At 39.2% G+C, this 12,005-nt stretch overlaps 1 protein-coding gene across 2 annotated transcripts in view; it reads right to left on the bottom strand.

Annotated features, from left to right (window-relative positions):
* Positions 1-12,005, bottom strand: part of ZNF197 (zinc finger protein 197) — a 25,514-nt gene extending 13,509 nt beyond the window's left edge. The window contains exons 1-5 of one of the 2 annotated variants that reach the window (XM_012470738.2): positions 11,857-12,005; positions 7,279-7,758; positions 5,629-5,782; positions 5,265-5,356; positions 4,862-4,988 (exon numbers count right to left, since the gene is read on the bottom strand). In XM_012470738.2, coding sequence (XP_012326161.2) covers positions 4,862-4,988; positions 5,265-5,356; positions 5,629-5,782; positions 7,279-7,668 — 763 coding nt within the window. In that variant the 5' untranslated portion in view covers positions 7,669-7,758; positions 11,857-12,005. The remainder of the gene's footprint in view (positions 1-4,861; positions 4,989-5,264; positions 5,357-5,628; positions 5,783-7,278; positions 7,759-11,856) is intronic. The other variant, XM_012470737.2, reaches the window with a different exon arrangement.

Genomic DNA, 12,005 nt, shown 5'->3' with positions numbered 1-12,005 from the left:
CAAAACAATGCAATGGGGAAAGCACAGTCTTTTAAACAAATGGTGCCTGGGATAAATGGTGCCACATGCAGAATAATGAAGATGGATCCTTACTTCATACTATATACAAAAATTAACTCAAAATGGATAAAAGACCTAAATGTAAGAGCTAAAACTTAAAAGAAAATATAGACATAAATCTTCCTGGCCTTGGATTAGTGATAGTTTCTTAGATATGACACCAAAAGCAGAAGCAACAAAAGAAAAAAAAAACTGGAACTCATCAAAATTGATGACTTTTGTCCTTCAAAGGGTACCATCAAGAAAGGGAAAAGTCACCAGGCCAAGTGGCTCAAGCCTCTAATGCCAGCACTTGGAGAGGCTGAAGCAGGAAGATTGTTTGAGGCTAGGAGTTCAAGACCAGCTTGGGCAACACAGTGAGACTCTGTCTCTACAAAAAAATTTAAAATTAGCCAGGCTGGTGGGGTGCACCTGTAATCCCAGCTACTCAGGAAGCTAAGGTGAGAGGATCACTTGGGCCCACGAGTTCAAGGCTGCAGTAAGCTATGATCGAACCACTACACTCCAGCCTGGACAACAGGGCAAGACCCCACAGAATGGAAGAAAATATTCGTAAATCATGTATTTGTTAAAGAACTTATATCTAGACTATATAAAGAATTCCTACAACTTAGTAAGAAAACGACAAATAACCTAGTTAAAATATAAAAGAATCTGAACAGACAGTTTTCTCCAAAGATATACATACAGTCAGTAATAACATAAAAAGTTGCTCAACATCATTACCTATCAGGGCAATGCATATCGAAACCACAATGAGGTATCATTTCAGACCCATTAGGATAGTTAAAATAAAAAAGACAGATAATAACTAGTGATAGGGATGATGTAGAAAAACTGGAACCTTTATATAATGCTGGTAGGAGTGTAAAATTATGCAGTTGCTTTGGAAAACAGTCTGGCAGTCCCTGAAATGATTAAAGACAGAGTTATCATAAGACCCAGCAATTCTACTCCTAGGTGTATACCCAAGAGAAAGGAAATCATATATCCACACAAAAATTGTACACAAATGTTCATAGCAGCATTATTCATAATGGACCAAAAGTGGAAGTACCTAAGCGTTCATCGGCTGATAAATGGAGATATATCCGTTCAATGGAATATTATTTGGCATTAAAAAGGGATAAAGAACTGATACCTGATACAACATGGATAAGGCTTAAAAACACTAACTAAAAGAAACCAGTCACAAATGGGCACATATTGCATGATTCCATTTATATGAAATGTTTCAAATACACAAATCTATAGAGGTAGAAAGATTGGTGCCTGCTAGGGTTGGACTGGAGGAATGAGTTATGTGAAATGAGGGTTGACTGCTGAAGGGTTCAACGTTTCTTTTGGGGGTGATGAAAATGTTTTAAAATTGATTGTGGTGATGGTTGCACAACTTGGTGAATATACAACAAGCACTGAACTGTACATTTTAAATGGTGAATTTTATGGTATGTTAAATATACCTCAATAAAACTGTTAAAAATCTTTCCCTCCTGGTGGAAGAACTGGGAACAATCCACCTCCTCCTCCCACTGTCCTAATCCTTCCATCATTCCCAGGTTCCTATGGGCTCACATAACCTTATACATACTTTTATTATACAGCATGTGCCAAATTGTATTGTAATTATAAGTGGAAATGTCTATCTCTCCAATTTGAATGTACTTTAAGGCAGGAGCTAAGCCTGACATGGTAGGTACTCAATATTTCTTAATACTTTCCTTCAAATTCTAGTCCAATCTCCTAAATAAACATACACAAATATTTAACATACCGAAGTAGTATGTACAAGTTATCTGAGAGTCTGCTTTTCTATCACAGTTTATCGATGTATGAAAATTGAGTACACAGAGTTATCATAATATTTGACAGTGTCATAATATACTATTAGGTCAAAACACTATTCTCTGCTTAGTACTTGATCTTAGGGAATTTGTTTTGCCCAACTTTTAACCATGATAGTTACCTGGGACTATTTTTAGACACATGAGTTATATTCCTTCTTTCTGAACCTCAAATCAGAGGTTCTTTAATATATCCCCCTCAAATCTGAGTTACTAAGTCAATGGGAATAAACATTAGGCACCTGCTTGCCCAAAGCCCCAACAACATTGGAGTGAGATTTTATTTTAATGTATTAATATTAAAGTTGTTTCAAGTTTCTCTTTCTTCAAAGAGCTAGAATAATCAAGCAATTACATTATTTTATGGTTATGTTTTTTTAATTTAACTCTTAGACCTATCTGGAATTTATTTTAGTGTACTGCATGAGGTATGGGTCCATGGTGAGTGTTTTTAATAAAATTAGCCAATTAATCCATAAAGTCTATTTTAAAATTTTTAGAAAAGATTGATTATTGAGTAAATAGCTTTGGAACTACTGAAAGCCACTTGGGTAAAAAAAAAAAAAGCTGGGATGGTAGTGCATGCTTATAGTCGCAGCTACTTGGGAAGCTGGGGTGGAATGTTTGCTTGAGGCCAGGAGTTTGAGGCCAGCCTGGGCAACATAGTGAGACTGCCATCTCAGAAACAGCAAAACCCCTCCACAAGATGTCTATGTCATTCTACATATCAAGATAAATTGATAAATATCAAGATGGATTAAAGCTTAAATATCAAAATAAAATAATAAAAGTATCTTAAGAAAATACAGGTGGGTTTAAAAAATAATTTTATCAGGAAAAAGACCGCTAAGACCATAAAGGAAAATACTGCTAAGTTTAACAACATAAAATATTTTCTAAGGCTTAAAAAAAATTAATAAATAATATTGAGAGGCGAACAAATGGGAAAAACATATTCAACAACTGACAAAGCATTAGCAGTTCTATATATAGGAAGTATATGAATAGCAGTAAAACGACCAGTAAACATATGAAGAGATTTCAATCACAGTAATAATGAAACCATGAAAAACAAACAAACAAAAGATGGTATTCTTCATCTACCTTTAGCAAAGATTTAATTAAAACACTGACCAAATCATGAGCAGATCCAGGGGAAATTGGCTCTCCCGTGTGCTCTTTCTGTGGGAGTTTAATTCAGGTATCATTGGTAGAAAGCAGTTTGGTAGTATGTATCAAAGTATAAAATCTACAGACTGTTTGACCCACCACTGCCACTGCTGAGATACTAAAGGATACAGTCTAAAAATATGAAAATATACAGTATAAATTACTAAAGACAATAAAATAATAAAGTTGCTGGGTACAAAATTAACATATTAAAAAAACAGTACTTTCACATATGTAAATGACAGTCAATTAGAAAATATCAGAAATGACTCTAATTTCAAAGAATAAATATTACCAGAAACATGCAAGATCTAGGCGATTTTAAAACATGCCTAACACATACAAAGGCAGTACAGAAAAAATGGAATGTTATGTAATGTTCTTGAATAGAAACATTCAGAATCATAAAGCTGTCATTGTAAAGCACGAATACTCTGCATGGAACATGGAATACTCTGCAGCCATTTAAACTGATACTGTCCTTTGGGAGGCTGAGGCGAGTGGATCACGAGGTCAAGAGATCGAGACCATCCTGGTCAACATAGTGAAACCCTGTCTCTACTAAAAATACAAAAGTTAGCTGGGCATGGTGGCGCACGCCTGTAGTCCCAGCTACTCGGGAGGCTGAGGCAGGAGAATTGCTTGAACCCAGGAGACGGTGGTTGCAGTGAGCCAAGATCGCGCCATTGTACTCCAGCCTGGGTAACAAGAGCGAAACTCCGTCTCAAAAAAAAAAAAAAACTGATACTGTCAATCTGTATTTCAGTCAAAATTAGTTCCTGTGGCTGATTATCCAGTTCTGAATGTTGATTTCTCCAAACAGAATTCTACTCTTTTCTTCAAGTTCCAGTATAAATGCTACCTCCTTTATGGCCTTTTCTAATCCCCAGGAATGGAATTGATTGCTTTTTTTTGCATTTCCATCACACCAGGTTTATGCCACTCTTGTACCAATTATTTTACTCTGCCTTGTACATTTAATATTTCTATAATCATCTCCTAAACCATCATAAGATATTTAAGGGCAAAAATCACATCATTTTCACAGCTGTACCACTATAGGTATTTGATGTTTGCTGGAAGCAAAAATGGCTAATAAAAATTTTTGAAATATTATTTTATTGCTTATCAAAGAAATCTACTTTAGAATAGATATTATAACTTTAAAAATATATTAGCAACAATTTAGAATTGTGGGATTCCTCAGTACAAATGAAAGCAGACCAAAAGGAGTGTTCTTACACACCAATGATAAGAACAGAGAGGGCAGGGATCACTATGGAAAGTAATTTGGCAATATGAAGCCAGAGCCTTAAAGCCATTCAAACGCTTATGCCCAGTAATTGTACTTCTAAAAATAATAAGACATTTTAGAAGACCTTAGGCACAGAGATAGATAATTATCATAGCAATTATCCAAAATAAGGAAATGGCTAACTGAATTATGGTACAAATCATATAGCCAATATAGATAATAACTGCAAAGAGTTTGTAACATTCGCGAACACACACAAGGAAAGCAACCTATAAAACCGTATACAGACACACACACACATAAACACATATATTTGAACAATGTAAAAAACCTTTCAAACATATAGAAAAACCAGAAAGGTAATATATCAAAATGATAATAGTTGTCTGGAAATAGCAATATTAAGGAAGGTTTTTTTTCTTCTTTGTAATATTCAGTATTTTCCAAAATAAGTATATGCTACCTTTATAATCAGAAAACAAATAAAGGCTGATGAAGTAAAGGTAAGCATCATAGAAAGAAAAGTCCTTACCTAGGGAGGTCACATTTCCATAATTCTCCAGCATCACATCCCAGTACAAGGCCCTCTGGATTGGGCCAAGACATGCCCATTCCTCTGAAGTGAAGCATACTGACACCTCCTCAAACATCACCAACTCCTGAAATAACAGGTGTGTGTGAGGTTACCCATGCCCAGGAGCTTGCCTGTTGAAAGGTTCCCTTCGCTTCTGGGGAAGGGATATACTGTGAGACCAGGAGTGCACAACAGACATCAGGGAGACATAAGGAGATCACATATAAAGTCTATCTTCCAACAGCATAGACCTTGATTTAGAAATGGGAACTGACTGGACATTGAAGTACAAGGATGAGAGACGGCACTTCTGCCACAGTGAGGTTGTGCAGATGGGAAGGAAAGAGGATGTAAACCTTACCTGGGGTTGGGCTGTTAGGAGCATAAGTGCCATTAATTGATTTCTTGGGTTCTCTTCCTGAGAAAGGGCAGAAGCTTCAGGGGCAGGACTATCTGAGGAATGAGAAAAAGCTGCATGTGGGACCTACAAATTCTGAGTGACCCCCACTTGCAGAGCTGGAATAACACAAAGAGTAGCAATAAGAATGGATACAAGGTCAGAGGGGCCCAAGAAAGAAGGTGGGAACAGCAGGAACAGCAGAAAGGAACTGGCACTGTAAGAGATTCCTAGACAGGGTAGCAGAAGAAGCAACTCCCTGGAAGTAGGGGTTGAGCCACAGAAAGGGTCCTGGAACAGCCCAAAGCTCAGAGCACTGAGTAAATACCATTTTGAGGATCCTGGAAGTTGAATGCCACTGGGTCAGTAGGATGCAGGCAAATTTCAGCTGCTATGTGGCTGCCAGGAAGTACAGGAGGAAGTGTTTCTGGAGTGCTCACTGCCTTTTGGAGAGGGCTCTGATCCTGGACGAGGACTGGAACCTGGAAATCAGTAAAACAAAATAAGCTGGCTCTTCTTGTTCCTCCAGAAAACAGACTCACCTAAGCACTGTGGACCTCTTTCTGCCCACAATCTAGAACTGTGAGATCAGAGAGACTCACGTCAAGTATAGAGCCATCAAAACAGCAGTAAAACTTTGCATTGAGAACAATGGAGCTGCCCTCAAGCCCCACTCATGGCACTGGTGACCTCTCCCAGAGGAGACTGTACAACAGAATGGTAGGAACAGAAGCCAGACCTGGGTGTGGGTTAGGGAGGGAATGGGAAGTAATAGACAGTAATTAAGAACATGGATTTTAGCTTCAGACTTAGTTTTAGAACGGACTTCAGTCACATCTCTTCTACTTATTTACCATCTAAGTACTGACCTCTTTACCTAGTCCTTCGTGCTCAAATACAACTAACACTAAAATCGGCACCAAGACACTTGGTTTTGCGGCCAGCTAGATGTCTGCCTCGGTTTCCTTATATCTCAAATGCGGATGTATTAATTTGTAACAAAATATATAAATCTAAAATTTTTCACTGTTTAAAAGAACAAGCCCATCCTTAATGCCACACCCAAGTTTGAGTTACGATTCAGACGTCTTATACAGAAATGTTTCTAGTGAGCTATAGATGTACAAAAGAAATCTCACACATGATAGGCTACATTAAGATCCCAATCTAATGGTCAAGGATATAAATCTTCTCAGAAGCAAATATCTTAAACCAGTTCCTTGGCTTGCAGAATCCCCTCTTGTGTGCCCTACACAAGAGGAGGTCTTACCTGGAAAGTTCCATTCTTGTTATGCTACTGCCATTCTACTTATTTATTTATTTAAAGACAGGATCTTACTCTGTCACCTAGGCTGGAGTGCAATGGTGTGATCATAGCTCACTGCTGCCTCAACCTCCTGGGCTCAAGTGATCCTCCCACCTCAGCCTTCTAAGTAGTTGGGACAACAGGTACTCGCCACTACACCTGGCTAATTTTTAAATTTTTTGTAGAGAAGAGGTTTTCCCATGTTGTGCAGGCCGGTCTTGAACTCGTGGCCTCAAGCGATCCTCCCACCTCAGCCTCCCAAAGTGTTGGGATTACAGGCATGAGCCACTGTGCCTGGCCTTTTATACTCTATGCTTACATCACCATTCCAAACAGAACTGTAGAGACAATACATATGCTTCTGTTTAGGGAAAAACTTGGCAACATTTCTTCTTCAGGTTCTTGATCCAAACTCAGCATTAGCAAGCATTACCCAGGTGACAAAACAGAGTCAATGTTTTTGTGCTGCTTAAGTTGGAACCAAAGACATCAACATAAATCCATTTCTCTACAGACATATTCTATGGTCTGAATACTCATGAACCTGCTTTAATTATTGTTAGGGTTGCCAGTGTGCTATTAATTTTTAATGAAAATCACACCCTCTAGCCCAGCCTCAATTCTTTCCTTCCCTTCATCCCAATACCCACCTCCCCTCCCCACCTTTCTCACTTTTATTGCTGGTCCATCAAGGTCTTTCTGTAGCTCCTCTACCAGGGCCACAGCCTCCTCGCCACTCCCAGGGCGATGGAGCTGCACCCAGGTCCGAATCTCCCCAGGCAGGATGCTCAGAAACTGCTCCAGCACTAGCAGCTCCAGGATCTGTGCCTTGGTACGTGCTTCTGGTCTCAGCCACCGGCGACAGAGTTCTCTGAGCCGGCTCAGAGCCTCCTGGGGTCCAGATGTCTCATGGTAACGTAATTGTCTAAAGTGCAGGTGGGAGGTCTCCCAAACAGAGGAGCTGCTTCCTTGGAAGCTGGTTCCCCATTTCCAAGTATCATCCTTCCCCTTCACAAGGCCCTCTTGTCTCAAAGCATTGTGGGCCCAATTTTCTCTTGTCATCGTTGTTTTTTGAAAAAGGCTCCTCTGCGGTCCAGGTCTCCTTAATCCTTGACTTCTTCCTTAGAGTTTGGAGAGTATCATCTACAAGACCTCAAGAAATCATTGTTAAAGTTAGCCCAGAGAAAGAGCTGAGCTTTCCAGGCCCCAGTCAGCTCCCAATAATAAAGAGAACGTTTGTGAGTGCAAGGTTCCAGACTCTAGAGAGTGTTTCCTCTGACACCTCCCACTTAAGGCTCTGGAACACAGACACTCATGTTACCCAGACTGCTGAAACCAAACACATGAACTTCCTTTGGTCTTTATTCATAGGATCTCTTCATCTAATTACAATAGACTCTTTACGACTCTAACAATGAGCATCCTGGCTACTCCTGTATAACCTGGAATGAGTCCCTCACTTCTGAGCCTTAGTTTTTTAACCTGTAAAATAGGGATAGTAACAGTTCCTAACTCATGGAATTGTTATGAGAATCTGATGTCTAAATACATTTCAAGTTTTTGGACAGTGCCTGGTATATGGGTTTAAACGTTACTTATTACCCTCTGTAACTAGCACTCTTTCCTATATTTCACAGAGTTAACAAGTAATCATAGTCTTAATCATGACACACATGAGATAAAATCCTATCCACCTCCTCGATTAACAAAGAAAGGCTGTATTATGTTCTGTGTAATTTTGCTCTACATGCTTTTAATTCTCTGAAAATTGTTCATTCTGTTAATCAGAATATTTGGATATGCATCTTGCTCTTATCTTTTCACACCTAGTCCCACAGGTGGATAAATCTGAATAAGGTTTTATTATACAGAACTTAGACCTGCCCTCTAGAAATCATCTATTCTTTAGAAACAACATATATGTTTCTAATTATAAAACCAAAAATTTTTAAAACCAGAAAACAATAACTGCTATTATTCAGAACTATGTCATTCTAGCCCTTTTTCTATGCACCAGTGTGGGTTAAAGATTGGATCCAAGTGTATTGCTCTATAGCTTTTCTCATGTATTATGTTGTGAACATATTAAATACTCTTCTTTATTTTTAAGAGCTGTATGAGTCCATCTATACTTAATAGTCCCCTGTTGCTGGACATTTAGATTATAATCTACAAATTACAGATTATAATAGATTATTTTCATCTTCTATAATAGATTATTTCTAACTAATTATCATAGATTAATTCTAACTTTCCCCTAGTATAAAAAAGGTTACAATGGCTATCCTTGCTAACAAATTTTTAGTTTCATCTCTGCTTATTTCTTCAGGATCAATTTCTAGAATTGTTGGGCTGAGGAGTACAACTATTTTTAAGCTTTTAAGGTTATATCAGTTGTATCAGCATCAGTGACATATGAAAGCATCCTCATTATTTGAACACATAGACCCTTAAAGAGAGCTTGCTTATAACGACTGGGGGTGGGGGGCAGAAATATAAACATAATTTCAATATAATGTGTAAGTATAAGTAATAGGAGAACATAAAACTACAGAAAGGATTAATGAAGGGTAATTTTTTATTTTTGAGATGGAGTCTCCCTCTGTCACCCAGGCGGGAGTGCAGTGGTGTGATTTCAGCTCACTGCAACCTCTGCCTCATGGGTTCAAGTTCTCCTGTCTCAGCCTCCCGGGTAGCTGGGACTACAGGCTCGCGCCACCATGCCCAGCTAATTTTTGTATTTTTGGTAGAGATGGGGTTTCACCATATTGCCCAGGCTGGTCTTGAACTCCTGACCTCAAGTGATCTGCCCACCTCGGCCTCCCAAAGTGCTGGGATTATAGATATGAGCCACCGCACCTGGCCATGAAAGGCACCTTTAGATTGGACTTTTAAGGAAAAATAAAAAGATCACTGGACTATGAGGAAAGCCATTCCAGGAAGAAAGAAACTATTTTCAAAAGCAAGGGAGTGACACATAACTTTGTGAAGGAAAACCAGAGAAAGAAAGTAAACTTTGGAGCCAAGATTGTAGGAGTAGAGCAGAGAGGTAAACGTAAGTTAAATTCTAAAGGCCCTTGAGAGGCAGTATTCTGAGGAGGTCATCGTGTCCTGTAAGTGAAACAGTTTTACTTCCATTTAAGCATTAAAGAGGATTTACTTTACATTTTTTTCTTATTTTTAAAAATAGGTAATATACTCACTTGCTAAAAATTTAAGATTATAAGATGCATACTGTGTAAAGTTTCCTTCTCCCTGTTAGTTTCTTATGTATATTTCCAGTTATTTATGCATATGTGTGTATACATTTATTGTTTTCTATTTCCCTTTTTTCACAGATGGTGGTACACCATGAATGTGCTACATTTTCCTCTTCTCAATTAATAACATATCTTAGAGGTCTTTCCTGTCAATACACAGCCCCTCTCCCCATTTTTATGGACGCATAGATGTATCATAATTTTTCATGCCAGCATGGATGGAATGTTTGGGTAGTTTTCAATCATTTCTTATTACCAACAACATCATCATGAATAATCTTGTGCATACATCAGTTTGGATGTGTGTAGTCACATATAAGAAAAGTTCTTTGAAACAGAATTGCTGAGTCAAAAGGTATATGCATGTATAATTTTGATATTTCCAATTTGACTTCATTAGGACTGTACCAGTTTATCATTTATACCCCCATCAGAAACAGCTGTATGGGAGTGCCTTTCCTCACTCTCACCAATACAGTTGTTAAAGTTTGTGCTCTTTGCCAAATTTTTAACTTGCATTTTGAGTGAATTACTATATTGAGAGTCATTTGTATATTTTTTCAAGTAACTATTCATATATCTTGCCCATGTTTCTATTGAGGTGTTGGGTCTTGTTAATTTGTACACACTTTTATCTCATAGGAAAATTAGTTTTTTGTTTACAATGGCAGGTGCAAATTTTTCCCAGTTTGTCAAGTGTCTTTGTGACCATATTATGTGCCATGTGACTTTGCTTAAAGTGTTTTTTGCCATGCAATCTTTTATAACTTCTGGGTATTGTACCATAATTAGAAAGATCTTTTCCACTATGAGCATGAAGAGACTCTTAAGTGGTGTCAGGACTCTATTAGTGCGGAATGGTGGGGGTGGGAAGACTGGATAACAAGAAAGGCCAGTTAGATTTTTGTAATAGTCTCAACACATGACTAGGTTCTAAACGAAGTAGGAACTTACTTATCCCCTAGTAGTGATAAGGCAATTGAGAAAAACTTGGCAGTCCTTGGTAAATGATCTGGGGGTGATGGAAAGGAATTTTTAAGAAGAATTTTGAATAATTTTCTACAGCAAATTATCAGAACTCTATTTACACTTATTTTGCAGATAAAAATAACATAAAAATAACAAGTTATTAAATATACATTTTATTTGCTTCTCACAAAAGGTTTTCAAGGCAGAAGTTAAAAAGAACAAAAGGATCAGAGGAACTAATCCACTCAATGGCACTTAGCTAGTTGAGATGTGGGAACAAATTCTGATTTCAGGGATTCTAATTCCAGAAGTCCAAAACAATTCCATCTACGAAGAAACTTATGAAACCCAAACAACTGTTCTAAAACAACGGTTTCCAAACACCAGTCCACGATAAAGCTTTAATCTGGCAAGCTGCAAAAAGAGAAAACCAGTAACAATCGTCACTGACAGGTTGCCAATGACGTGGGCAACATTTATTCTGAGTTTACGGTCTTAGTACTTTTTGTTAAAATGTACTCCTGAAGTAAGGGTGCTATGGGTGGTTTCAAGTTTAATTTTTAAATACCATCATATTACAAAACTAAAAGATGACAATTGTTTCATTCCTTTAAAAAAAAAAATCCGTCCTCAGGAGTCTGGGTGCCACCGGTATAGGGAAGCCTCAGAATGTTTCTGTGCATCAGCCTCAGAGAAGACTGAGAAAGAGCAGAAAGGCCTGAGCTGGGGGAGCAGGCTACTGAGGCAGCTATTCTCAAAGAGCCAGCGGAGTCCGTTAGATTGGAGCACCAGTCCAGACACACAGACTCGGAGCTGCTGTCCTCAGTACCTTCCCCGGGCCGGCTGCCTGCCTCGCCGAGGCCAAGACGTCGACCCCCAACACGGAGCTGGGGACGGACCGTGCCGGGGGGATCAGGGCCCGGGAGGGCCACCGATGGCTGTGCAGTCCCAGCAAGCTCAGGCCCGCGTCCCAGGCCGCCTTACTTGCACGCCCACCCGCCCCCAAGACCACCCCGCTCACCGGGGGCTCCCGCTGCGGCTCCAGCTTTGGGTACCGCCGCCTCGGCGCCAGGCCGCTAGGAGATGACACAGGAACGGACCCTTGCGGCAGCCGAGGCACAGAATAATGGCCGAGCCGTGGATACTGCGACTTCCGGTTGTTCCCCGCCC

Source organism: Aotus nancymaae, unplaced genomic scaffold (genome assembly GCF_030222135.1).
Source record: "Aotus nancymaae isolate 86718 unplaced genomic scaffold, 86718_ANA_hifiasm-v0.15.2.pri h1tg000067l, whole genome shotgun sequence".
In the NCBI taxonomy this organism is placed as follows: Eukaryota; Metazoa; Chordata; class Mammalia; order Primates; family Aotidae; genus Aotus; species Aotus nancymaae.
Note: the sequence above shows the minus strand (reverse complement) of the source record. Positions and strands in the feature narration are given on the sequence as shown.